General features: G+C 38.1%; 2 protein-coding genes across 7 annotated transcripts; both read left to right on the top strand.

The window, feature by feature from the left end:
* Positions 1-1,438: 1,438 nt before the first annotated feature.
* On the top strand, positions 1,439-8,800 carry mlc1 (modulator of VRAC current 1). 3 transcript variants are annotated; one of them, XM_084409934.1, is made up of 13 exons: positions 1,439-1,536; positions 3,467-3,487; positions 4,167-4,411; positions 4,504-4,593; positions 4,677-4,730; positions 5,104-5,205; positions 5,496-5,597; positions 6,160-6,228; positions 6,325-6,441; positions 6,538-6,594; positions 6,769-6,891; positions 8,147-8,299; positions 8,606-8,800. In XM_084409934.1, the coding sequence occupies exons 1-13, from the start codon at positions 1,488-1,490 to the stop codon at positions 8,684-8,686; spliced, it is 1,263 nt and encodes a 420-aa protein (XP_084266060.1). In that variant the 5' UTR covers positions 1,439-1,487; the 3' UTR covers positions 8,687-8,800. The 3 variants fall into 3 exon arrangements, with proteins under 3 accessions (XP_084266060.1, XP_084266061.1, XP_084266062.1); XM_084409935.1 differs by having other exon boundaries at positions 1,449-1,536; positions 8,150-8,299; XM_084409936.1 differs by lacking the exon at positions 1,439-1,536 and adding an exon at positions 2,370-2,480.
* A 2,115-nt stretch (positions 8,801-10,915) lies between these two features.
* On the top strand, positions 10,916-25,087 carry panx2 (pannexin 2). Of its 4 annotated transcripts, XM_084409433.1 has the most exons (9): positions 10,916-11,073; positions 11,186-11,242; positions 12,807-12,843; positions 12,944-13,505; positions 15,512-16,626; positions 16,736-16,874; positions 16,963-17,154; positions 19,256-19,516; positions 23,663-25,087. In XM_084409433.1, exons 4-9 carry the CDS (start codon positions 13,277-13,279, stop codon positions 24,040-24,042), a joined length of 2,316 nt encoding a protein of 771 aa, XP_084265559.1. In that variant the 5' UTR covers positions 10,916-11,073; positions 11,186-11,242; positions 12,807-12,843; positions 12,944-13,276; the 3' UTR covers positions 24,043-25,087. The 4 variants fall into 4 exon arrangements, with proteins under 4 accessions (XP_084265559.1, XP_084265560.1, XP_084265558.1 ...); XM_084409434.1 differs by lacking the exon at positions 12,807-12,843 and having other exon boundaries at positions 13,166-13,505; XM_084409432.1 differs by lacking the exon at positions 12,807-12,843.
* Positions 25,088-26,023: the final 936 nt, after the last annotated feature.

The raw sequence follows: 26,023 nt of genomic DNA, 5'->3' as shown, positions 1-26,023 counted from the left end.
CTCAGCAAACCAGACAATGTTTACAGGCACAACAGATGCGATTGAGGGAGAGGGGCAGCAGGGGAGGAGAGAAACATGAAGGAATGCTATGAAAAAGACAGGGATATATGAGTCAGAAAAGTGAAAAGAAAGTGGGATTTAAGGAAAAGGAACAAGAGAAGCATTGTCCTTTTATGTGGGAAGTGGTTACCAAACGGTAAGGGGTCTGGGCTGAAGAGACACAGTTTGCAGGCTAACATAGAAAGGAGTAACCTGTGAGTTAGAGATGCCCTCCATTATGCCTTTTAGTTTGTTTTACTTTGACCCCAGATTGCTAATGATTTACAAGAGCATATATAGCTTTATGAGAATATTTTTCACATTTTAAAGGTTAAAAAGGTAGGGTACGGCAATCTTTTTCATAAACACTTTTTGTTATTCTGGTTTAAACTCTCTTCACATCCTGATAGCAATCAATAATAGAAGGTCTAAGTCTAAATATATATATATATATATTTACTACAAATATTTTTCTGTGTAAGTCTCAGGACCCCGCCCAAAAATCATTGCATTCAGTCTGCCTGTCAACATATGTATTTCCACCCTGCTCGCGCAGACATCACACGTCATCAGCGTGTAGTTGTAGACAGTCAGTCACCGGGCGGCGTAAACAAACAGCAGCGCTACGAGGACATGAACGCTTTTTACAAGTTAAAATCATGTAATTGCGGTAATTATGACATGGCATGAACGCACCTTAATGCTTTCAACGCTAGCTTGCTATTGTTAGCCTCTCTTAAATTGCCTACCCTACCTTTAAAGGACCACTAGGTATTTATGGTGTGTAAGCTTTCCCATCAGGCCACTATAGAGACGTTTTACTTATGATTTAGGTGAAAATAAAATAAACATTTAAGTTTCTTTTTGTTACAGCCCACAAACTTTACACTCTCTCTCTTGCCTCATAAACCCCTAAAATGCCTATTTAAAGCTAAGTTACAGTGAATCAATAATGCTTCTGCAGGGATTTCAGTGGTTTTTCCATGCCTCTGGTGTGTGTGTGTACGTGTCCACATGAGCGTGTGATCTTTTTGTTGAGCATTTTCAGAGGGCAGTGAAGTGTGGTGGCCAGCCATTGGAAGGGGGGCTGTTTAAATGGTCTCCATGGATACTGCCTTTCAAGGACACTTTTGAACAGTTGCATTGCAACAAATACAGCCGTGAGAATTTGTACACATACAGCATGTTCACTCTTCTCTTATTTATCTCTTTTATACCTATAAACAAAACAATGGTACACAGTTATATTTATGATTCTCAAAAGAAATGGATTGGATTCAATCACTTCAAAGGTACGTGTGACAAAATACTGTTTATGAGCCCACTGGTTATAGAAGCTCTATGGGACGTCCCAATTCTCTGGTCTGTTTTGTCCACTCCAGTAAAACAAAGGCACAAGTGGGAGGGACCAAGAGAGAAGTGCAGGACTGCACAGCTTTGAACTTGTTATGCACAAGAACTGTATATGCGTATCTTGTTTTCTGCCATATACTACAGGTCAGTTTGGGATAATTACAATTGTTTGATGTTTTCGAAATAGGTCTCTTGTGCTCTTAAGGCTCCAATTATTTTGGGCAGTAAAAATAGTCATATTGTAAAATATTCCAATTGAAAATAACTGTTTTTATTTTTTATTTTAATCTTTTAAAATATAATTTATTTCTTTGATGGCAAAGCTGAATTACAGCCATTCTTCATGATCCTTCAGAAATAATTCTAATATGCTGATTTGTTGTTTTAGAAACATTTAGGGCCTATTATTATCAATGTTAAAACAGTTACGCTGATTCATATTTTTGTGGAAACTTTGATACACTACCATTCATAGGTTTGGGTTATGCAAGATAAAAAAAAGAAATTTTCTTCAGCAAGGCTACATTAAATTGATCAAAAGTGACAGTAGAGACATTGGAATGTTACGATTTGAACTTTCTATTCATCAAAGAATCCTGAAAATAGTGTATCACGGTTTCCACAAAAATACACAACTGTTTTGACTGTACTCACATGTATGAGAAAAAAAGAAGCATTGTGGGTGCCTGTTTGTGTGTGCACATGGGACAAGTCGTTCTAGGTTGTGTGCATTCTTTCTCTGTGTGTATGGCAGCGAGGGGGTGTTGATTTATGTGTGAGTTCTCTCATTGAGTTGAACAGAGCAGTAAGAGGCTCTGGCCTCAGTCAGCAGCCCCTGATCTGAGCCCCATCTCCGCTCCATTTGCATTCACTGGCTAAAACTGGCTGGCAGGGCAACACTCGCAACTTTCTGTTCCAGGCTTTGAGGCGTTCCAAAAGTTTTTATTGACTTGGAGTGGAGGGGACAGAGAGAGAGTGGAGAGAGGAGAAGAACAAGAGGAAGAAGATAAAGTACAACTAAAACCTTAGACTTCCACTGGAGCAGGGGAACAGGTGGGCTAAGCCGAAATAAACGAAGCTGGAGGCAGGTGAGTGGGAAGCAGAGATTAAGATAAAGAGGGTTGGAGAGATAAGATGAATGAATGGAGGGAAGAAAGTGAGGCTCAGAATGAAGTTGTGGAGCATAGGCTGAGGGAGGAGGGATTGGTGTGTTTTCAAACTTTTTTATGAATCATTGCCTTCATGCATTATCCCCGCACTGTATCCTCTTTATTGCTCTGTGTTCCTGTGGCTGTTTACGTAATAACGTGAAAGTGCTTTATATTCATTGTGCGTGTGGGTTTTCAAGAGGGAGCTGTTTGATTGCGTTTTATTTCTTTGTTGTTGACCAAAAATATTCTCCCCCCCCCCCTCCCCCTGGAGATGGAGATATTGGTAGTTATTAGTAAAACACTCAGAGCTCATATTATAGGTCGCATATGATGATTTTATCACTTCAGAGATGAAAATAGAAGTTTTGTGTTCTTGGAGCTCCTTCAAGGCCCTGCTGTCTCTAAATTGTACAAATTCGATTTTTCTAAAGCGGGACACTGAGAGGAAAACTCAGTAGGCTGCGGTTATGTCACTGTAAAGCCAGAGTTTTATGGTCCACCCTATGTTTTCTGAACTGTGTCTAATTAAGGAAAATTTTATGAAATGCTAAAAGTAAATGTGTTCAGGCTGGCACTTTTAAAATTGGGGAGAAAATTGACCATGTGTGTGACTGTCATTAGCTGTTGTTGTTGTTGTTCAGAATGGCTATAGGGATGATATAAAAAATCTGACCAATATCGTTTTGCAGATAATTATTTCCATGTTATGGCTGACATTAAAATTTGGCCTATACATTCATTCATTCATTTCTGGGTGAGTTTCGTTTAAACCGGGCTTTTTCAGTATTTTTGATTTGTTACATTGTACATTGTGTTTGTTGTTAAAAAATCCAATAAACAAAGCTCAGACCTAACATGGGAAACAATGAGTTGGATAATGTTTGAAAATATTAATGTCTGTTTTTTTTTGTTGTTTTTTACAGAAATGATGGATGGCAAATTAGGTAACAACCCACATTAATATCCTTTATTATTTTTTGTACTTTATTTTTATTGAGAAAAATATATACAATACTTCCATTCACAGATACAATTTATCCGTTTTTTTTTTTTTTTCTCCTTTGTTTTTTCTTTTAAACATGTATGCATATGTACACGGACACATATACATACATAAAAAATAATAATAATAATAAATGAAACAAAAACACTCTAAGAATGTAGGAGAAAATAATTAAATTAATATCCATTATTATTAAATATACAATATCAGCCAATATATTTACATTCATGTGTTTGGCAGACGCTTATCCAAAGTGACTTGCATTGCATTCAAGATATACATTTCATCAGTTCATCAGAGTTCAATCAAACTATCAGACTTGCTAGCTACATGAATACAATCCAATATATATATTCATGTTTAACACTATGTTTAATGCTTCAAACATGTAGGTTTGTGATGGTTGACCTTCAAATCCACTTAGAAAAGTAAAAAGTGTCATGTATTGAATGCTATTTAAAGGCAATATGGATGAGTTAAGTTTGTGTCATTAAAAGGATCACATGACAATCTGTTAATAAGCCGTATGCTTTACCTGCTTCTGTAAATGTTTGCACTCAGTGCTTTTTTTTTTTTCTTGCCTAGTCAATATATGTGATTTATATGCATTGGTTCTCTAGGGGTCATGGATATCAGGATGCAACGAGACGAGGCATCAGCCCAGGAAGTGTTCAGCTATGCCCAGATGTCCACCCTGGAGCGAAACAGTGGGGTAGGGACGCTAAGTCGGCATCTGGAGCGGGAGAGGTTGGAGAGAGACAGCTACACGGTGGATGTCAGGGCCAGTGACCTGCAGCTGGATCGGCCTGGGCCGTTACATCCCTGCTTTAGCTACAGAATCTGGCTGTACAGCGTTGTCATAGGGGTAAGAGCTTTGGCTCAGCAGATTTTCACTCCTGTGGCTAAGAGACACTGTACACACTGTTTTTCTTAAATTCATCTGTATCTAACCCCCAGAGCAGCTTGCTGATAGCGGCAGCTTTCTCTCTCTATATGGGTAATGTGTTTCCAGCTGCAATGGACTACCTGCGTTGTACTGCTGGATCTGTGAGTGTCTCTTCTACATACTCATGGATGAGGCCACTGGTCAGTTTGACATTGTTGATATATGTTTTGTTTGTGGCTTGTAGAGTATTCCAGCTGCAGTGGTGAGCTTTGCTATTGCCAAGAACAGACAAGTTGCAGTAAGTGGATATTTTTTCCAGTAAATAATACAGAAAAAAAATCAACGTAGATTATTCAGTAGGAAAGCTACTTTTTATGAGTATAAGGCTATTATGACAAGGTTTTCTGTAGTGTTATATTGCACAGCTTTACAGATGAACATAAGACTCATCTAAAATCTCTATTTATCCACTCATCATCTACAGTAATTACATTAATTCTATAAATCAATATAATATTTAGTCAAACATTGTTCATCAATCAAGTTTTCGATTCATATGGCTATAAATCAAGGTGTATTCTTCTGTATAATCACCCTGATTGAGTTTTTTCTTTTCTTTTGGTGGATAATTTTTTTACAAATACAGTAAATAACCTATATTATGCTTACAGGTCTCAGACTTTCAATTGGTCTACGTGTCATCCTTTGCTGTGACAACCACGTGTCTGGTGTGGTTCGGATGTAAACTCGCCATTAGTCCCTCAGCCATCAATGTGAGAACATCACAACTCTAATACCCCTAAAATGTTTGTCAGGTAACCCAAAAAATATGTGTTTCATGTGGTGATATCCAAATTAAATGGTTTTGCGCAAGCCTAGTATATTTTATAATATGACAATAGCAAAGCAAAAGACATTTTAAAGGATTTGGAAGAAATAAGGTTTCTTAAGGTTATTTATTCAAATAAACTGCATGTTTACACATGTTACAGTGCTCTACAGACAGTAAGCTATGATGAAATATATACAATTAAAACAGTTACTGCTATCTGTCATCCTTAAGATTAACTTTAACCTGCTCCTGCTTATTGTGCTGGAAGTGCTCACGGCTAGTACTGTTATCCTATCAGCTCGCTCAGCGGAGGACTGTTGCAGACACTGCAAGGTGTGTATAATGTGTTTCTGACCTTTTATGTGTATCGACTGACTGCAGTATATCATCATTTTTGCCTGTGTACATGCAAATTGTTTAATCAATCAGAAAATGATCTACGATATTTCATTATGAATTGTGCATGCTTAGTGGAAATTGAAATTTCTTAATTTTCCCATCTGACTCTGCATGAGACACACTGTTAAATAAATCCGTATAGGAAAATGTAAAGCTACTGGTCATTTTCTGCCAGAACACTATCCATTACGTTTGTGGACATTTCCTTAAAACCCTAAACACAATGCAGTGCGTAATTCAAAAATACAGGTTTAACACCTGTGAAAAGTTAATGCAGTACTTTGGGTCCTATTTTTTGCAGACTTTTCTTGCAGCCTTAATGCAAATGAACTGCAAAATCCTTTTATGCTAAATCCCTGCCAGCTATTATCACCATGTGAGATGTCTATGACTTACTGTATTTGTCTCTAGCTTATGTGATTTGCATTTTATATGTGCTCATGTTTCTCTGCTCTTTTTCTTTTCCTCATTGCTATCATCCATCTCTTTCCTCCAGCCAGTGTCTGATGGCCCTGTGGTTGCGACCCCAGCTTCGTTCCCCACACGTCTTCTCAAGGCTTATGCCGTGAGTTGCCTACAAATTAGATGTGTGTATGTGTCTGTATCCGCTGTAAATCAACACAAAGAACACTGTAGATCTGCTGCTCTTTCTCTGGTGCAGGTAATTGAGGTTATACTGGGCATCGCCGCTGTATTCGGAGGAATTATTGCTCTCAATTTGGGTGCTCTCCTCCCAGAGCCATACCTTTCTGTCACTTTCTTCTGGATTCTGGTAGCTGTGAGTTTAGCTTATTATATAAAATACGATTCCATTTCAGATTATAAATGATTTCGTTCGGTTCTTGATGGTGGTTTGTGTGTGATTCCTCTGCAGTGTTTCCCCAGTGCCATTGCCAGCCATGTGGTGGCAGAATACCCCAGCAAGAGTCTGGTGAGTCACCATCAGGGTCTCTCCAGCAATAAAGCAGCGCTATCAAACGTCCCTAAAGGACATTCTCTATTCTCATTCATTTAGCTGCCTGCATGCTTTCTCTATAGTGTGATTCTCTCTCAGGACTGTCTCTCTCTCTACTTATTTTCTCTCTCTTTCTTTCCACTGCTGTAGGTGGAGATGCTGATTGCTATTAGTAGTGTGACATCACCACTGCTTTTCTCTGCTTCTGGATTCTTGTCCAGCAGTGTGATTAATTTTATTGAGATCTTTCTGCATGAAGTGACATTAGTCAAGGTGAGTCATTTCTGTGCACCAAATCAAATCAAATCAAATTAGTTCCAATATGTCAGATTTGAACCTTTTTGGGATAGCTCACTCAAAAATTTTAATTATTTACTCGCCCTCATGCTGTGTTGTGTGGGATTACAAATTTAAGAATCTGTTTAAGAGCTGATTCTACATCCTGACATAACATCACATGAAAAACTAAGGTGAAGTACATTGTATTTAGCATTTAAGGTTAAGATGGTGATTTTTCAGATTTATGATTCTGTTAAAATGAGGTTTCTGCCAATCCTGTTCTCTTTATTGTCAGTCAAATGAGCCAAACTACTGAGAATCTCAAACTAAACTAAAACTATTTTTAAAAAATGGTAATTGAAATAAAATAAAATATAAATATTGGATGAAAAACTTGAAAGCTTAAATGAAAATGAAAATGTTGCCTTGGCAGCTAATTGAAATAAATATGTTTACACTGAAGTACTAAAATTACTAAACCTAAAACTGAAATGAAAATTAATTCAAGATAATTATAGAAAAAAATTATAGAAATGACAAAAGTAACAGTAGTACAATTACTAAAATTAAAATGAACTCAAAATGAAAAAAAAAAAATGTAATTCAAAATAATAATAATACCATAATAGTAGATAAATAATACTAAAATAACATTGCCCTCTTGTTCTCCAAACCCAATATGATGTTATTTTTCTATGAAAAACCATACTTTGCATATGAAAGTTCATAGCGAGCATGTCTGCCATAAAAACAAACAAAAAAACACCAAAAAAGCATGTAAACTTAGTCCATTCATTAAATATTGAAACTATTACTCTGTGATGAAAATATTCTTCTGTGCTGCAGTAGTGAAATCATGTTGGATATCAATGACATCATCAAACATCATTGCTTCCGACATGTTTTGTGACCAAACAGTATTTTAATTGAGAGCTGCTCTTTATTTTTAAATCTATTTCTATTTAGCCTTTATTTTTATTTTAGTCATTTTAATACTACAACTTAAACTTATTTATTTAATTTAGTTGCCATGGCAACATTTCAAATTTTCATCTTTTTTTTTTTTTTATCTTACAGAAAACATAAATTTTTAATAATTTACAATAACAACACTGCTGAATCAGTTCAGATAAGAAGCATATAGGTTTTGGCCGGGTGAACTGGTGATTCAGATACATGTTCACCTTCACACCCATCTTGAAGGTTGTTTGAAGCGTGTTAAGTATGTGAATGTATGTTGTGCATGCAGCAGACGTATGACATACTGCTGCTTGTCCTGATGGGATTGCTGCTGGTGCAGGCGGTGCTGACGTTAGCCACCGTAATAAAGTGTGCTTCTTACAAGAGCCAGCTCCGCATGGGAGGTACTGAATGGGACACGCTACACAAAAAGCACTTTGAGGTAAACACACAAACATACACCCTATACAATGACTGACAGGTCAATTTAAGAGTACAGGAAATGTTATACTGTGTGCGTTATATGTGACTATAACTGTGCAGATGATGTTAGCAAAAATTTTATAAAGGAAAACTGTACTGTACGGTGCCAAATGTAGCATGAAACACAATCACACTGGAATGGCAGAGTTGTTCCGCTCCTTTGATTCTGTGAAAACACACATGGGGGATGTTGTGATTAACAAAGGAAGATCTCAAGGTGGTTGTTGGACCATTTCTTTTCCACCATCTCATTCTTTTCTTACAGCAACACACATCAAATGGCACACTAAGGGATTTTGACAAAGAAAAGGCCTGGAAAGCAGTGGTGGTCCAAATGGCCCAGTGACCAAAGATACAGGCAACAGAAGGAAATACACTGAGAAAGAAAGTGAATGTACAAATATGGAAGATGAGAATGTCAGTTGGAAGGGAAGCATCACTTTTCGGGGTATGAAACTTAAGAGTTCTGTCATCTGATCTGTTACATTTATGAGTCGTACACCACCGTTCAAAAGTTTGGGGTTGAGATTTTATAGTAAGACTTTTATTTTATTTTTTTAAAGAAATTGATACTTTTATTTAGCAAAGATGCATTCAGTTGATCGAAAGTAAAAGCAAAGACATTCACATTGTTATATAAAAGTATATGATGTCTATTTCAAATACATGCTGTTTATTTGAACTTTTTAGAAAAAATTGAAGTATTTCTACAAAAATATTAAACAACACCAGTTTTTTCAACATTGATAAATGTTTCTTGAGCACCAAATTAACATATTAGAATGATTTCTGAAGGATCATGTGACAAAGTTATTGCTGATGAAAATTCATAAATGTATTTTAAAATATATTCAAATAGAAAACTGTTGTAAAAATATGACTGTTTTTACTGTATTTTTAATCAAATAAATGCAGCTGGTGAGCATAAAAGACATCCTTAAAAAAAGATAAATTAATTAACGACCCCAGACTTTTAAAAAGTAGTGTGTCTGTCAAAGATATTATTGAACGACAGTTTAATAAGTAAAAGTCAAAATGTGGGATGGGTTTTGAAAGACTATTGTAAAGATCCTTAAACTTGTGTCTCACAATCATGAATATATAGCCTACCATTCCAGTTTGAAAATAGAATCATATGTGATGCTCGAACGAGTTTATATGCAAATAAATGGTGAACACACCATGCTTGTACAATCCACAGCACTTTTAATGCATTATTTTGAAATCCCATAGGTTGGATGTTGAAAGAGTAGGGGACCTAATATATGATGCATTTAATAATTCTAACACACTTTAATATGGACCATAGTGCTGTTCACTACCTTGCTGCGTGCAACCATTTTTACTTTGTTAGATTTTATTTTTGTATAAATATGTGCATCTTGTGATGTTATTGTAGATCAATAAAATTTTAAAGACTGTTTATGTGAAATGTGAATACTAATTATTCCAGATAGTGACGTAACAGCTTGGTATGTTTGTTCAGGTTTTAGTCCAAGTGCAGTTGGAGTTTTGAATAAATACAGCAAAAAAGAGAACACTGAACAGGGTTGGACACATGCAGTTAACAGAATAGTTCACATCAAAATTCTTAATTTTCTCACCCTCGTGTTGTTTTAAATCTGTATGACTTTCTTGAATTGTGAGTAAATAATGACAATTACAATTTTTGGTTGAACTATCCATTTAATTATTAATATTTATTTATTTTTACATTTAGTTAAGATGTTATGATAGACCAAAGCGATGAACAAACACTACATAACTATGTCTTGCTATAGTATATAAAAAGTATTTTCAACTTTTTTTGTTATACAAGATTCAACTTATTTTTAAGTCAGTTTAATGTAATTTAAGTTGAAAGACTTAAACATTCAAGTTGATTGTACTTAAAAAAATGTAAGGCAGCAACTTTTTTTTTACAGTGTGATTTTAAACAAATTTCTTTTTCTTCTTAATCGTCTTTATTTTTATTCTCATAAATAATTTTGCCCTATAAATATAAAAAATAGGCCTAATAAAAATAAAAAGAGCTATATATTTTGCTATAAAATAAATTATAATATGGCTAAATAAAAGCTACTGCACAATAACCAAAACATCTTCCCAAAGTTCAGCCTACAATGAACATTAAAAATAATACATAAGATAGAGTAGAACATAGAATAGAATAGAAACAGGGCTGGTGGATTTTTTTATGCACAGCAAAATAAAACCGATTACATATACGTGACAGATTATACAGGGAAAAAGTTTATTATATTACATATTATTGGCCTATAATAGGCTAGGCTACTTATCTTTATGGTTTCTGTCGCCTTTTGGTTAAGCCTATTTTATCGTATGCGTTTCCACACACTCATTGCCTACTAACGATAGTCTTGTGCAAGGCAGAACAAGCGATACCCATGTTAACTGAAGGTCTGTGTGAAGATGATCGTGTGAACTGGAGAAGTGTGTGAGGTTTGTCAGTGAGAGGGATGGCGAGAGGCGGAACAAACCGGTGTGTGTGCCCGGATACACGCTGAAACGGCTCGCCCGCACTGCAGATTAACTCTACAGACGCCGGGGATGCTCAACAATAAAGCACAAGTCACTGCATCCGCGTTCGTTTTTGTTTTTTTGGAGATCTGGTGGTCGTTGTGAAGAGAAAGAGATCTGTCCTGGTGTTGTTGATTTGAGAAAGGGATTCAGGCTCTGTGTTCTCCTCTATATAATCGAGTAATCTGACAGGTATGTGACATCATGACGATGAGAGTCAATGTAGCCTATCTCTTTCACTCATGCCGTATATAGTATCGTGTATTTTCTCATATCTGTGTCTTAAGTCGCTATGTCTTTCTAGTCAGTGATGATGCCGGATAGCCTGATGATCCGGTGATGGACAGCTCCTCGACTGAGCGTAAGTGATGTGCATGACCTTTAATGCACCTAAACATTGTCAGTATGTCGGGCAGTGTCGTTACAGCATATAGTCGATAAAACTAGATTATGTCTGAGGATGTGTTATGTTAAAAGATATGTACTACTTCATTGCTGTTGCTTTAAGTTTGCATGACACATTCGTATCACTATCAACTTCTTTGAGTTTTATCAAACCTGCTGTCCAAGTGTCTCATAGAGGAACAAATTGTCCATAACTAGCCCAAAGTAAAACACATACAAGATAGGATACTGAACACATCTACGATTCATCCCATGAAATATATATCCTGCATTTAATGTGTTAAAAGATATGTACTACTTCATTGCTGTTGCTTTAAGTTTGCATGACACATTCGTATCACTATCAACTTCTTTGAGTTTTATCAAACCTGCTGTCCAAGTGTCTCATAGAGGAACAAATTGTCCATAACTAGCCCAAAGTAAAACACATACAAGATAGGATACTGAACACATCTACGATTCATCCCATGAAATATATATCCTGCATTTAATGCAAACATTTATTTATTAAAAAAATATTTCTGCATTTTTAGCCATTTTTGTTGGGCATTTTGGCATTTACTACATTTTTATTTACTTTTTGCATTCATTATATATTCATATTATTATATATTTGCATAAGTAAATCATAAACACAACAGCTCTGACCATTAAGACATTGCTTAGTTTTCATTTTTAGATTAACATAAAACATGTTTAATGCATTAATTTGAAAAACTGATCGACTTCATCCCAAAAAATAAATTTGTATTTTAGTTAACTTACAAACTTGGAATTCCTGCTGTTTTTTGTTGTGCTTTCCATTTGTTAGAAAGCTGTTCCTTATTGATTTCTTGAGCTCAAAGCGAAATATATTGATTTCAAAATGTACGACAGCTATTTCCTTGTCTGTGTTTTTATGCCATGGGGAAAGACACTATGCAACATATCAAGCTTCCATCTGTAGTTCAGAAGTATACAGTAAAACTTTCAATGAGTTTAAGACCAAAAAAGCATCTGTGTACTCTAATTTGGATGTTTTGAATATTGGATACTTGCCTTTAGTATGGATGTCATTGTGTCCTTTTGTCCTTGTCACTAGTACATGCTCTCGAAGGACTCAGTCTGCAGAGAGGCACACCTGGCACACTCCATTGGTTTCTGAATTAAAGGAATATGCACTTTCATAGAGTCTGAATGTGAAAAAGAAAAAACAATATAGGCTACTTTTATGGTTATATATTTATTTTATGGTTATAGATACAGAATACATTTTGAATTCAAAATTTTATTTTAAATTTATTTAAAATTTTGGTTTAGTAGCTTTATTTTTCTTGTTAAAAGGATAGTTCACCCAAAAAGAAATTTTGACCACTTATTTACCCTCATGTTGTTCCAAACCTGTTTGAGATTCTAACACAAAAGAAGATATTTTAAAGAATGTTGATGATGTTGGGAAAAAAATACTATGGAAGTTAATAGCTACTGTCAACTGTTTGGTTACCAAAACTCTTTAAAATATTGTCTTTTGTGTTCAACAGAAGAAAGAAACTCATACAGGTTTAAAACCGAATGAGGGTGAGTATATAATGACAAAATTTTCATTTTTGAGTGAACTATCCCTTTAATCTATATCTGTTAATTCAGATTCTAAATGAACTCTCTTGTTCATTTACAGGTTTTTGCAGAATGGAATAGATAGGATGACAAATTCATCCCAGCTGTCAATATAAGCGACAACAACAAATCATCTGATCTCTTCAATCTACCTCTGACAAGATCAGCCATCAATAACCCATCAACTCAGGCTGATCACAAAGCTTCCTTTGTGACTCTTAGAAGATCCACTTTCATCCTTCAAGTCAACACCTCTTACACATAACTCATTATATTGTTGCAGGGAAAAGCCCTCAGCCAATCCATTGGCTGACGGGTTAGGAGTAGGAGGAGGAGCTTCGATTCCCATCAGGAGTGTTGTGAGGTTAGTGGCGAGGCAGGCTGCTGGGACCGGATGCAGAACATCTTCGAGCAGAACTTGGACATGGCCACGGCTCTGCTTGCGGGTGAGAAGCTGAAGGAGTTGATCCTGCCAGGTTCAACACAGGATGAGAAAGGCGGGGTTCTCGCAGGTCTCATGGTGCAACTCAAACTAGAGTTGCCCTTTGACCGGGTCGTCACCATAGGAACTGTCATCATCCCTATTCTGCTGGTTACATTAGTTTTCACACGGAACTTTGCAGGTTAGTGGTGTTACGCATTATTTGGACAAACGCACATGATGAACACCTTACAGTATGCAGCGACAAAGAGTTTTGAAAGCCATTCGGTTTTAATAAGAGTTAGGGATTTCTGAAGACATGAGCAACTGCAGAGCTCAACTTTATGCAAATGAGCAGCGAAACGGTGATAGAAGCCTATAATCTGAGCAAATTATTCAATCACATGACTTTCTGATGCACTTACAGGGATTTATTCGGTGAATGTGTCTCCTTAATACTTTATGTGCTTATTTTCCATTAAACCATTTATACACCTCATTTGAGTGTGAACATAATTGGCTTTTTTATTCACATCTTGGCGTCTCCATCCAGTATTCTTTATGCAAAATCCTAAAATTTTCATACAAATGTATAGAAGGAAACATGCTTAAATTGAACGCACTTAATACTTCACAAAAAAATCGTGATATGGCATTGAACTCTAAATCAGAAATATTTTTTGGAATAGGCACTGGTGACAGTGCCAGATTTCTGCCAAGTTTTTAAAGTTGACCCATTGTTAATAGCTCTATAGGACTTTCTATATTCCTGTTGTCCTCTAGTATCCAGCAGAGGAGTGGTTAAAAGAATGTTTCTAGAGAGATTGTGGGGTGATTAAGTAGGAAGAGAGAGAGAGAGATAGATAAAGAGGGGTTGTGGTGGTAGGAGGGGGGTTTACTCTAAACGCTGAGTCAGTCTTACTGCATAGCAGCACCAACTGGCTGTGACTGAACATAGAGAACCCTGCTGGGCAGAAACATGCAGTATAGTTGGAGATATACAAACATTTACACTTCGAAAAATTGTGAGACTGCAGCTAAATTGCCTTTTCATATCATTTGAGGGCAATGATTGCAATTGACATTACAATAATTTTTTCTTAGGAACACTTATTATATCAAGAAAGAGGATTAGTGAAGGTCAAACCCTCATTGTCATGTTGGCTGAGGCCGTTTATAGGATAAAATGCAAGGACAATAAATAGTATGAAACTTGAAAGCACTGAAAGAAAAGGTAGAGCCTGTAACCAGTAAGAGGTTATTTCCATCTAGACACACCAAATATAACATATACTTGCTTTATGAAACTAGCTTGTGACCATATTATCTTGCGTAACTTACATTATTGATTCTGCGCAGGAGTGTAATCTACTGAGACCCAGAGTAAGGTGGAGGCGTCTATAGGAGTTACAGCAGCTGTGAAAGAATTACCTCTCTCTGTGTCCAGCTGGCACAGACAAATGTAGCATTTGTTTTGATCACTGATTCATCATTAGATTGGCGTGTGCTGCCTTACACTATGCAGTAAACCCATTCCACTTAATAGAAACCTGATGACAGCTCATTACTAGAAACAAATCCCAGCGGGAGTCAGTTGTGAGTGATATACAGTATTCATTTTTACGAAGATTTAGTCCGTTTTTTTGTCATTTGATATAACTTCAGTATTAAATCATATCGTAGTCCTTAATTTGAATAATTTTCTCAATTTTCAATGGCAGCTAAGTTTAGTTGATGAAAATAACATTTTAGTTGAAATAAAAAAGTCTTTGTTAATGAACATTTTCATTTGCAGTAATGCCAACAGCATTTCTAATTTTCATTTAGCTTAAGTTTTTCATCAAATTTTTTTTTATTTCAATTAACAAAACGTTTGTTAACATAAATGTTTATTATGTCGCCTGCCGCTTTAAATGCTTAAGCTCTTTAAAATCGGATAAATTCTGTTTCTCTGTCAATGTTTTTATCGATTAATCAACTAGATTAATAAAAATTGCTTTGTAAGTGATTCCGTTATCATTATAGTTGTGGTGTGGACTTTGCTATTCTCTTAGAATTATAACAATTATTTAAACATTTATAGTTATAGTTATCATTCTTGATGTGTACAGGCCTTAACACGGGTGGTATCTAATTAATTGTTATGCAAAAATCCCGATTATTTTGTGAAGTGGGATTCTTATGATTTTCTATCTCCTTCTCTTTTAGAGGAATCTATATATTGCTACACCCCACACAACTTCACCCGAGACCAGGCCCTGTATGCCAGAGGTTACTGCTGGACAGAGCTTCGGGATGCTATTCCTGGTGTCGACCCCGATCTTCGGCCCTCCCTGTTCGAGCACAAGTTTCTGCCCTACGCTCTGCTGGCCTTCGCAGGCATCATGTACATACCTGCCCTTGGATGGGAGTTCCTGGCCTCCACTCGCCTCACCTCCGAGCTCAACTTCCTCCTTCAAGAGATCGACAACTGCTACCACAGGGCGGCCGAGGGCAGAGCGCCTAAGATTGAAAAGCAGATCCAGTCCAAAGGGCCGGGGATTACGGAACGTGAGCGACGGGAGATCATCGAGAATGCAGAGAAGGAGAAGAGCCCCGAGCAGAACCTGTTTGAAAAGTATCTTGAGCGCAGAGGGCAGAGTAACTTTCTGGCGAAGCTGTACCTGGGGCGACATTTAGCCATCATCTGCCTCAGCTCAATGCCCATTACGTACCTGAGCACCTACTACGCCCGTCAGAGGCAGAACGAGTTCACTTGCGCGCTTGGTGAGCCGCCGGACACTAGCAGCATCCCTGAACTGCGACTGAATGTCAACTGCAAGCTACCAGCCGTACAGCTCCAGCGCATTATGGCTGCGGTGGACATCTCTTTGCTGTGTACTATGAACCTCATTATCCTTGTGAACTTGCTGCATTTGTTTGTAGTACGCAAGTCCAATTTTGTTTTCGACAAGCTGCACAAAGTTGGCATTAAAACACGTCGGCGCTGGCAGAAGTCACAGTTTTGCGACATTAACATTCTGGCCATGTTCTGTAATGAGAACAGAGACCACATTAAGTCTCTCAACAGACTGGACTTTATCACAAACGAGAGTGACCTCATGTATGATAATGTTGTGCGGCAGCTGCTGGCAGCATTGGCTCAATCCAATCACGATGCCACTCCGACTATGAGAGACTCTGGTATCCAGACTATTGACCCCAGTATGGACCCGTCAGTGCTCGGTGTGGGAGAGCTGGGAGGAGAGCCCTCAGTAATCAAAAGACCCCGCAAGAAGATGAAGTGGATCCCATCATCTAACCCTTTGCCACAGTCTTTTAAAGTAAGACTTGACTCGAGGTTCTCATTCATATTTAGTGAATGAATAGCTTACTTTTAGTATGGTCCTTCTATTAGTGAAACGTACCTTATATTTCTTTGTTTTCATACAGGAACCCTTGACTCTAACCAGACTGGATAATAGTATAAAGGCAGATAAACCTAAACCAGTCCGAAGGAAGAATGTACCAGATAGCATTATGGCTCCACTTCTGGACAGCAAGAGCACACAACATCCTCCTACAAGCATAAGTAATGCCAAAGTAAAACCTGGTTTAAGTTATTATAGCTAATGTGGTCAAAATGGTCCTCTGATCGTGTTTCTAATTTTACTTTTCAGCTACAGAAACATATAACATAGAGAAGAAACACTCTCTTAACCTCACGTTGGATGTTCATCCCTACATGCTAACCATCCAGAAAGCGAAAGCAGAGACAGTCAACCCTGAGCCAGTCCCTGTTGAGCACTCTCTCAGTAATGTGTATATTGAGGGTCCACATGCAGTTGTCCACGTCTCCTCCTCTCTTACTGGTATGCTTGAATTAGAGATGTACAGTATATCAGAACCATGTATGGCATTGCTAGTGTCACCCTGGTTCCCTCCACAAAAAGCTAATAGAAATGTTCCAATAGCTTTTGGATAAATGCCGCAAAAAAGCTTTGTGACCAACACAAGTTTATAATTCTTACATGTACACATTTACATTTACATTTACATTTAGTCATTTAGCAGACGCTTTTATCCAAAGCGACTTACAAATTAGGACTAAATTAAGCGAGTCATCATGAAGAGGCAAAAACAACAACAACGCAAGAAGTGCTCAAAATACGAAGTTCAGGCATTATTCAGAGTAGCATAAGCCCGATAAGTGAGGTTTTAAAGGGAAAGGGTTTTTTTTTAAAAAAAAATTTATGAAGTTAAGTGCTCACGGAAGAGATGGGTTTTCAGCTGTTTTTTGAATGTTGTCAGGGATTCTGCATTCCGGATGAGGGTGGGGAGAGTGTTCCACCAGCATGGAACTGTGAATGAGAATGTTCTGGAAAGTGATTTTGTGGCTTTCTGTGATGGAACCACGAGACGTCGCTCGTTGATCGATCGTAGGCGTCTGGTAGGGATGTAGGCTCGTAGGAGTGAGTGAAAGTAGGAGGGAGCTGAGCCTGTGATAGATCTGTGATAGACACATCAAGATAATCTTCACGAATTAACACAACTATAACAAATTTTAAAGCCTAAATACAATCGGCAGAAGTAAAAGGTACAAATTAGGCTATAAACGAACAATACCACGATCACGACTTCAACGTCACTTCCACTTTATTCTTTATTTAAAAAACATTTCCCTATATGTTTGAGTTAAAATAGTTTGCAAGAGCACTATAATAAACACAAGGCTGTAAAAGCGAGCTAGTGAGTAGATGACTTTTCCTGTTTTATGTGATGACATTTAAAGGTAGGGTAGGCAATTTTCCGAGAGGCTAGCAATAGCGAGCTAGCTTTGAAAGCATAAGATCCCACCCTCCCTTCAGAGCGTCTCCAAAGCTACACCTCTTATAAAACACATGAACGTGTACAGAAGGTAGCAAAGCGTCATGAGAGACGGCGTTAAACTATCTTGTGTCTCAAAGCACATAACGTTACAATAATAATGAACATAAACAACTTAAAGAGCACTGTAGATTAATATTGGCGTTAATAGTGTTGCCATTGACGTGCATAAATTCAAGTCCGCTCCGAGTATAACGTCACGGGTTTCCATCTCTTCCAAATTACAGTAGTTATGGCGTGAATGCAGCATAAGCTCGTTTTTTTGGTTCAGGAGGAACTGAAAAAGGTGGCAGCTGTTTTGGTTGCAGTGCTCGGTGACTGAGGTGTAATGTCTGCACATGCAGGGTGCGCGGAGGTATGGAAATACATACATTGACAGGCAAGTAGGACATCGTATCATTGCAGTCGGACTGAATTCAATGATTGGATGAACATTTTATGGTCCTATGCCTTCCACAGATGTACATATAAATACATTTAGACCACTGAACGTAGTGATTGCTATCAGGATGTGAAGAGACTTTTAACCAGCATAACAAAAATGTTTCTGGAACAAATCACCTACCCTGCCTTTAATGTCCCTGACAACCTCTGCAGTCCCATTTAGTCACATGTTAGCAAATGCCTTTTCCCAAGACACATAAAAGCTTAGAAAAAGCTTATTTCAGGCATTCAGAAAACCCCATTGATTTGGAACTATTGAACCAGAAGTGCAAAAATCCTTTTAGGTTAGGACTGCAATATTATGCATGCAATAAATTGCCCTAGTTTTCCCATTTTTATATTTTCCCTATTTTTACCTTTCTTTCACCTAACTCACCCACTTAAGCTTACTTAAATGTAATCTTTAAAAACAGTAATAATTTAGTAACACTGTTAAATGAAATTAAGCAAATCTCACAATGAATGTATCGATTTTTATATTGTACAATGTACATTTCCGGTAGGATTTAAAACAATATATTTTAGTTTTTTTTATAATTATTTATTTAGACACAATAGTATAGCATTCTGGTATCAGACATAAAACGTGTATTATTTTATATTGGTATTACCGATAATTCTATCACCTTTTTGTCCCCTTAGAGAAGAAAGAGTCTCCTCCACTGTCCACCACCACTACCTTCTCCACAGCCACTCTTTCCACAACATCATATATGAATGGTGGAACGACCAGCGTGCCTCCTCCAGACTCCCCAAAGGATCCTCTCAACCACGGGGCAGAGCCGGAGAGCCAGTCCGGGCCTTTTAGTCGAAACCCCTCACACCCGCTGTTGAGCATTCATCACACCTTGTATGAAGAGGACGAGGAGGAGCAAAACAGAAGGGATAGACTAGCCAGACCAGGCGAGTTGATTGCTGCTGGAGAGTGTTGAAGGAAATTTATACACACCTGCACACACACAAAAGCACTAGAATATGAACTGAAGCACAAAGGAATATGCTGGTTTTTTGGGTTTATGTTAAAGGGTTAGTTCACCCAAAAATGAAAATTCTATCAGTAATTACTCACCCTCGTGGGTTTTTTTTTTTGCGCACAAAAAAGTATTCTCGTCGCTTGATAAATTTAAGGTTGAGCCACTGTAGTCACTTGGACTATTTTAACGATGTCTTTACTAACTTTTCTGGGATGGCAGATATCGATTACCTAAGCAGCCTATGAAGGAGTGAGCCAGCTCTCAGATTTCATCAAAAATATCTTAATTTGTGTTCCGAAGATGAACGAAAGTCTTACGGGGTTGGAACAACATGAGGGTGAGTAATTACTGACAGAATTTTCATTTTTGGGTGAACTAACCCTTTAATGGTTTTGCTATGGGTGAATCTCAGATTATTTCATTTTCAGAGATGAAGATTATTGAACACTGGGGCAGGCAGTGTTTAACACATTTTATACTCTTAAAGGTGCACTTATTTTTTTCTTATGTTGAGCTGACTGATATGAAAGTGGTTGCAGGATGGATGCAGGAGTTTTCGGTTACTGGTGTCACTGCAGAAATGCCCTATTCGCAGTCTGACATGATTAATTTAGTCTGCAAGCAAAAGTATCCCATAACAGGGACAATAAAGTGAAACATTGGGCTGGTCATATGATCTAAATATGTCAACCACCATAACGCTCCATAATGTCGATAATGTTGTTTTTTAGACCACTGATGTATCTTCATCTCATGTGAGTGTAGATCACTTTAAATATGAACAAACACTAGACTTTGTGTAAAAAAAGTGCACCTTTAAACATCATCTCCCAGCCTTACATCCACATGCTTGGAAGTGTGTGTTTGAGGGAAAATAAAATTACCCATGACCTTGTTGCTCACCATATGGGTTAATGAATTCCCTATGGCATTCCAAATGAAGGCAAAGGCACATCAGAATTTTGCACAAAACACAGTTTGTTCCTGTTTAACATCAATGTCAACATAGTTTTGTGTTGTTTGTCTGTATACACAATCAGCGTCTGTTTCATATATATGTCTTGAGGGATTCAACGCAATACATGTATTCTTCAAATATGCAACCTCATTTCTTATTGTTGCAATAATATGCGCATTTGGAATGTATATATTTAAGCTGTACAGAAAAAAAGTTCTTACATCTAATAATATGAGATTTTTCCTTATTTAAAAAAGACTGTCACATGACGTTCATCCACACACCTCTGGTGCCCTTATTCAATGAGACTATATCACTCTGGGTCTTTGGGCCAAGTGCTCAAAGACATTCAACTCCGGATTGCCCGAAGACAAATGGATCCTTATACCAGCTTTTTTGAACAGACAGAGTTGTGACAAAAAGATTTCAGCTTCTTCAGCTGGACATTTTCAAGCTAAGGAGGATTCATAAAACATGCTTTTGATACCAAGATCACAATGAACCACAACTCGTGTAAGTGTTATACCAACTTTGTAAGTCCTGGTTAAAACCTTTGATATTCACTGATGCACCTTGTAGTGAATTTTAACACAATATTATGATTGCGAGTGAAGCGCACAGTAATTCACAATTAAAATCCAAGAGCACCTCTAACCACAAGGCATGAGATTGACATTAGGGATAGCTGCAGCTCACTGTTTTTCTAGCACATATCATGATCAAAGTGCAATATTTTTTATGTGATACAGGGAACACAGATCATGAATGGCCATACCTTCAGAGGGGAAGGAAACACAACGGACTTTCCAGGCTTGAATCTTTAGATCTGAATTTAATTTGATGGTTTTATGGGTACTAATCTCAAACTTGATATGTTCAAATGGGGTTAGACAAGGAATGTATAAAAAATTCATGGTCATGTCACCTTGCTTGTTTGTTAATTTCTTTTGCCTATTTTTGTGTCTCAAATTCTTGACAAATGTCAAGTTTCATATATGTGTATTGAACTGCAGCATTTCAACCAAATAACCTGCTTAGAGAAATAGACGAATCTATGCTAAAAAGAAAAAATGTTAGATTACCTCATGGGTTGTACACTGCATGTTCAATTGTTAATTAAACTCATGTTACATAATTTACAAAAAATACTTGAATTTGAATCATAAACTCACCTAGTCTGTCTTACACAGGTCTTTTTCTTTTTAGTCTCTCTCTGTGTGCTTGATTAGCTATCTCTGTTATACATGAACCTCAGAAAGAGGTGTATAAAGTTCACAATGTTTTAAGATGCTGTAAGTGATTTTTTTATTTTTTTATACAATGCATAAAATACTTACTAATTCACAGAAAGCATTGAACAGTATCATGAGAAATCCCACCTGTCTCTGTATCTGTAACAGTTGCGCATAAAACGTTAACAGCATTCCGAGGAGCGGCTCATGCTTTTTAGCCAATCAGAAACACCCTATGGCTGTGAATTGTTTTTGTGTTAGGGCTTGCTGACATCGTGTGTCTGTTCTTCGTACCTTGCTTAAAGAAATAGTTCAGCCAAAAATGAAAACTATCCCATAGTTTACTCACCATCAAGCCATCCTAGGTGTATATTACTTTCTTTCAGCCGAACACAATCTGAGTTGTATTAAATAATATCCTGGCTCTTCATGCTTTGTAATGGCATTGAATTGTGGCCAAGCTTTTGAAGCTCCAAAGGCGCATCCATCCATCATGAAAGTAATCCGTAAGACTCCAGTGGGTTAATAATGCTGAGCTCACTTGGCTCGGTGCAAAGTTTTTGTTTTCCTGTGCAAACGTCTGTGAGCACTTTGGATTATTCTTTGGACTGGATTTACCTGTTTGACCTTGTGTGTGTTTTGGATTTGATTTAAATTTTTGCCTCTTCCCCTGATTTGGATTATTGTTTGCCACAATCACCATTTTCTCAGTTTCGCCATTCTGCTGCCATTATTTGCACGTTCTTTGTAATTCTCACAATTGCAACTAATAAACTGCACATTGAGCCTAACTCTCAAGCCTCCTCATCACATAAAGCTTCGCTCCCACCATGGATTCTCAGACTACAAGTGGAAGTATGCTCCCAAGCGACCATGCTTTCTTCACATCATTAATAATTGCGCAAACTCACCTCGCTAACGGAGGAGCTAGTCAAGTCCTTGCAAACTCTCCAGTTGCCGTCTTACTCCGAGCCACCCTGCACAGCTAACCCTTCAGCTACAGCTAGCCTCAGTCCGTCTGCCTGGCTTCCCTTTGGCTTTAACCCTCGTCTCTCGCTTCCGGACAAGTTTGACGGCACTCCAGCACGCTGCAATGGATTCCTGTTACAGTGTGAGTAACTTCTCGCTCAACAGCCATGAAGCCAAGATAGCATTTATGATCTCCGCTCTCACGGGTCGAGCACTCCGAGCAAGGAAGCTGGGTAAGTACTGTTAATGCTAAGACTCGGGAGGAGCTGGGCCTCAAGCTTCGGTGGCAGCCCACCACGGATCCTGGCCCACCACGGATCCCAGCGCTGCCAAGTCCGGTGGTCTCAGCGTATCCAAGTCAGCTGGTCCCAGAGTTACTGCCACCGTCGTCTGCATTGTCTGTGATGGCTACGGCCATCTTGTGTGTTTGGGGCCGCACACACTGCTACAGCTACTCCTGAGGTGGCGGCAACCACTACAGCTCATCCCGAGGCGGCGACTGCTCCTGAACCTTCTGCCTGCTCTGATACAACCAAGGAGGCAGATTATGAATCACCTGTGCTCTCTATTGACTTGGAAATGACCACAAAGGTCATCCTTGAACTCTGTCTGCTCTGACACGACCATGGAGGTCGTTCCTGAATTCTCTTGTCTGCCCTGGCATGACCACGGAGGTCGTTTTTAAACTCTCTTTGTGCCTTGACACTTCCACAGAGATCGTCCTTGAACTCCTTCTGCCTTGACACGACCACGGAGGTCACCCCTGAACTTTCTGTCTGCCCTGACACGACCATGGAAGCCATCCTTGAAATCTCAACCTGTTCTGTATTGGCCAAGGTGGCCTTCTCTAAACCCTCTGTGCTTCCTGTTATGGCCACAGAGGCTGTTTCTAACCTCCCTGTATTCTCTGTTTTAGTTTTGTCGAAGCCGCCATGGTGGTCTCCAGTTCCGCCTGATCTGCCGAGGTGGTCACCGTTTCCATCTGCTCCACTGTGGTGGTCTCTAGCTCCACCTGATCTGCTGTGGTGGTCACCAGCTTCGCCTGCCCCGCCTTGGTGGTCTCCGGCTCCGCCCTGGCCCCCTGCTCTGCCGTCTTCGTCCTGGCTCTCTGATCCTCCTCAGTCTCCAGTACCTCCACACTGGCCTGGCCCTCCATCTCATCCCCTGATCCGCCTCTGCTCCACCATCCTCCTGGACTCTTGTTTGTTGTTTTTCAATGGGAGCATCTGGAATACGCTCCTTAAGGGAGTGCTCTGTTTCATATTCCCTGGCCTTGTGTTTCATGTGTTTTGTTGATTGGACTTTTAAAATGCTTTGATTGGCATTTTTGTAGCGCTTTTAATTTTTCTATTTGATTAGTTCTGTGATAATTCCCAGATGTGTCTTGTTTGCCTATTATTAGCAGCCTTCTAGTATTTAAAACCAAGTGTTTCTTGTGTTTCTTGTCGAGTCTTGTCCTTAAATTCATGTTTTGTTTGTGTGCTCATTCTGTTTCCCTGGGTTTCTAGATCCCGTGTTCGTTTTGTTATTTTATTGTGTTTAATAAAATAACTGCATTTGGATCCAGCTCTCCTTTGTTTTTGAGTTCACCCTGCATTACAAATGCCTTCTGAAGCAAAGTGATGGATTTTTGCACATATGGCTGTTGCCGGAAGCGAGTGATTACGGTTTATAAAATGTAAAATATGGATATATTCCTTACAAAAACCCATTGCTTCGCTTCAGAAGGCATTTATTAACTCACTGGAGTTGTTTGGATAACTTTTATGATGGATGGATGTGTTTTTTGGAGCTTCAAAAACTCAAACTCCCTTTGAAGCTCAAAGCTGGGAAGAGCCAGGATATTATTTAAAGGGGTCATATAATGGTACATGCACTTTTACAAGTTGATTGTACTGAAATGTGTGTTGGCAGTGCCTGTACACAACCATCATAAAATTATACAAATCCATCCAGTGTTTTTTTTTTCTTTATCTCCTGTTATCCCCTCTCTCAAATCAAGCCGTTCGATTTTGTGACGTCACAAAATCGACGCCCCTCCCACGATTGTTGATTGACAGCAGCGTTTCAACACAGACCCTCCCTCGCTCGTGAGCGAGCTGTCTGTCATCATAGTCCGCGCAACAGCAATGCTTTCATGTTTGCGCGAATCATTTCACCAGACTGCTTTATAAACGAGAACATTGAAAAAGGTATTAGCTCCTGTCTGAGTATGTGTTGTTTATGTGCCTAATGACTGTCATAGTCTCACAGACTGGTTATTTTTTAAACAGATCAGTAAAATGTTAGTGCTTCAGCCCTGACAGTTGTACCTAACACTGCATAGATAACGTTACGCATCACTGACAAGCCTACATTTACCTGAAAAAAGTTTTTCATGACCATTAGCTGTAACATCAAAATGTCAATGAACTAATGTATACATCAGTAAACACATATTCGTATCTCACTACTCTACCCTGCCAGTACACACAAAGATAGATCAAAGTGACATTACGTTAACCAACCATTCAGAAACGTCCTGTTTTCCAACTTCAACTTCTGTTTTCCTGTTACCCATTCTTCAAAATATAACGTTACCCTCAACTGTTGTCAAAGCAACACTCCACGTGTGTTGTGTCAAATCGCCCCACAGAACAGAGGGGCAGTGAGCAAAGCTCAAGACACATGCACTTAAATGGCGTGCTGAAAACAGAGCTGTTTTTGACCAGGTAAAATGAGTGTTTTCTTACAATACTAATGAGAATTTTTAATTAAAGTATATTACAAACTTTTAATTTAGACCCTAAAGAATCATATTAGCTTGTACAAAAATGGCATTATATGACCCCTTTAATATAACTCCGATTGTGTTCGGCTGAAAGAAGAAAGTCATAAACACTTATGGTTTGAGGGTGAGTAAATTATGGGATATTTTTTATTCCTATTAATTCTCATTCCTTTTATAGCTATCTCTGATATGATTTGACAGATGCCAGATCTTCTAATTGTGATAATTGATCTCTGGCTAATTTGGTTCTTCAAACTAATTTGCGGATTTTATTAAAATATCTGGATTAAGTTGCTTGATATTACTGCATGTTCTTGTGTTCATTGGAAAGGTCAGCTATATCAATAGGCAAAACTATGATCAGCAATGAGCGAAGACAGACTTTCACCAGAATAATATTGTTTACATGAAATATGTCATGACTGGTTTGAGCTTACAGACTTATTGCTATGACAGCAAGTCCAGGATAAGCCTCGAAGAACCTAACAATCCTGTATCATGTGAAAT

The sequence above is a fragment of the Rutilus rutilus genome (assembly GCF_951802725.1).
Source record: "Rutilus rutilus genome assembly, chromosome: 5".
Lineage (NCBI taxonomy): Eukaryota > Metazoa > Chordata > Actinopteri > Cypriniformes > Leuciscidae > Rutilus > Rutilus rutilus.
The sequence above is the reverse complement of the archived record's forward strand: the minus strand, read 5'-3'. Positions and strand labels throughout refer to the sequence as shown.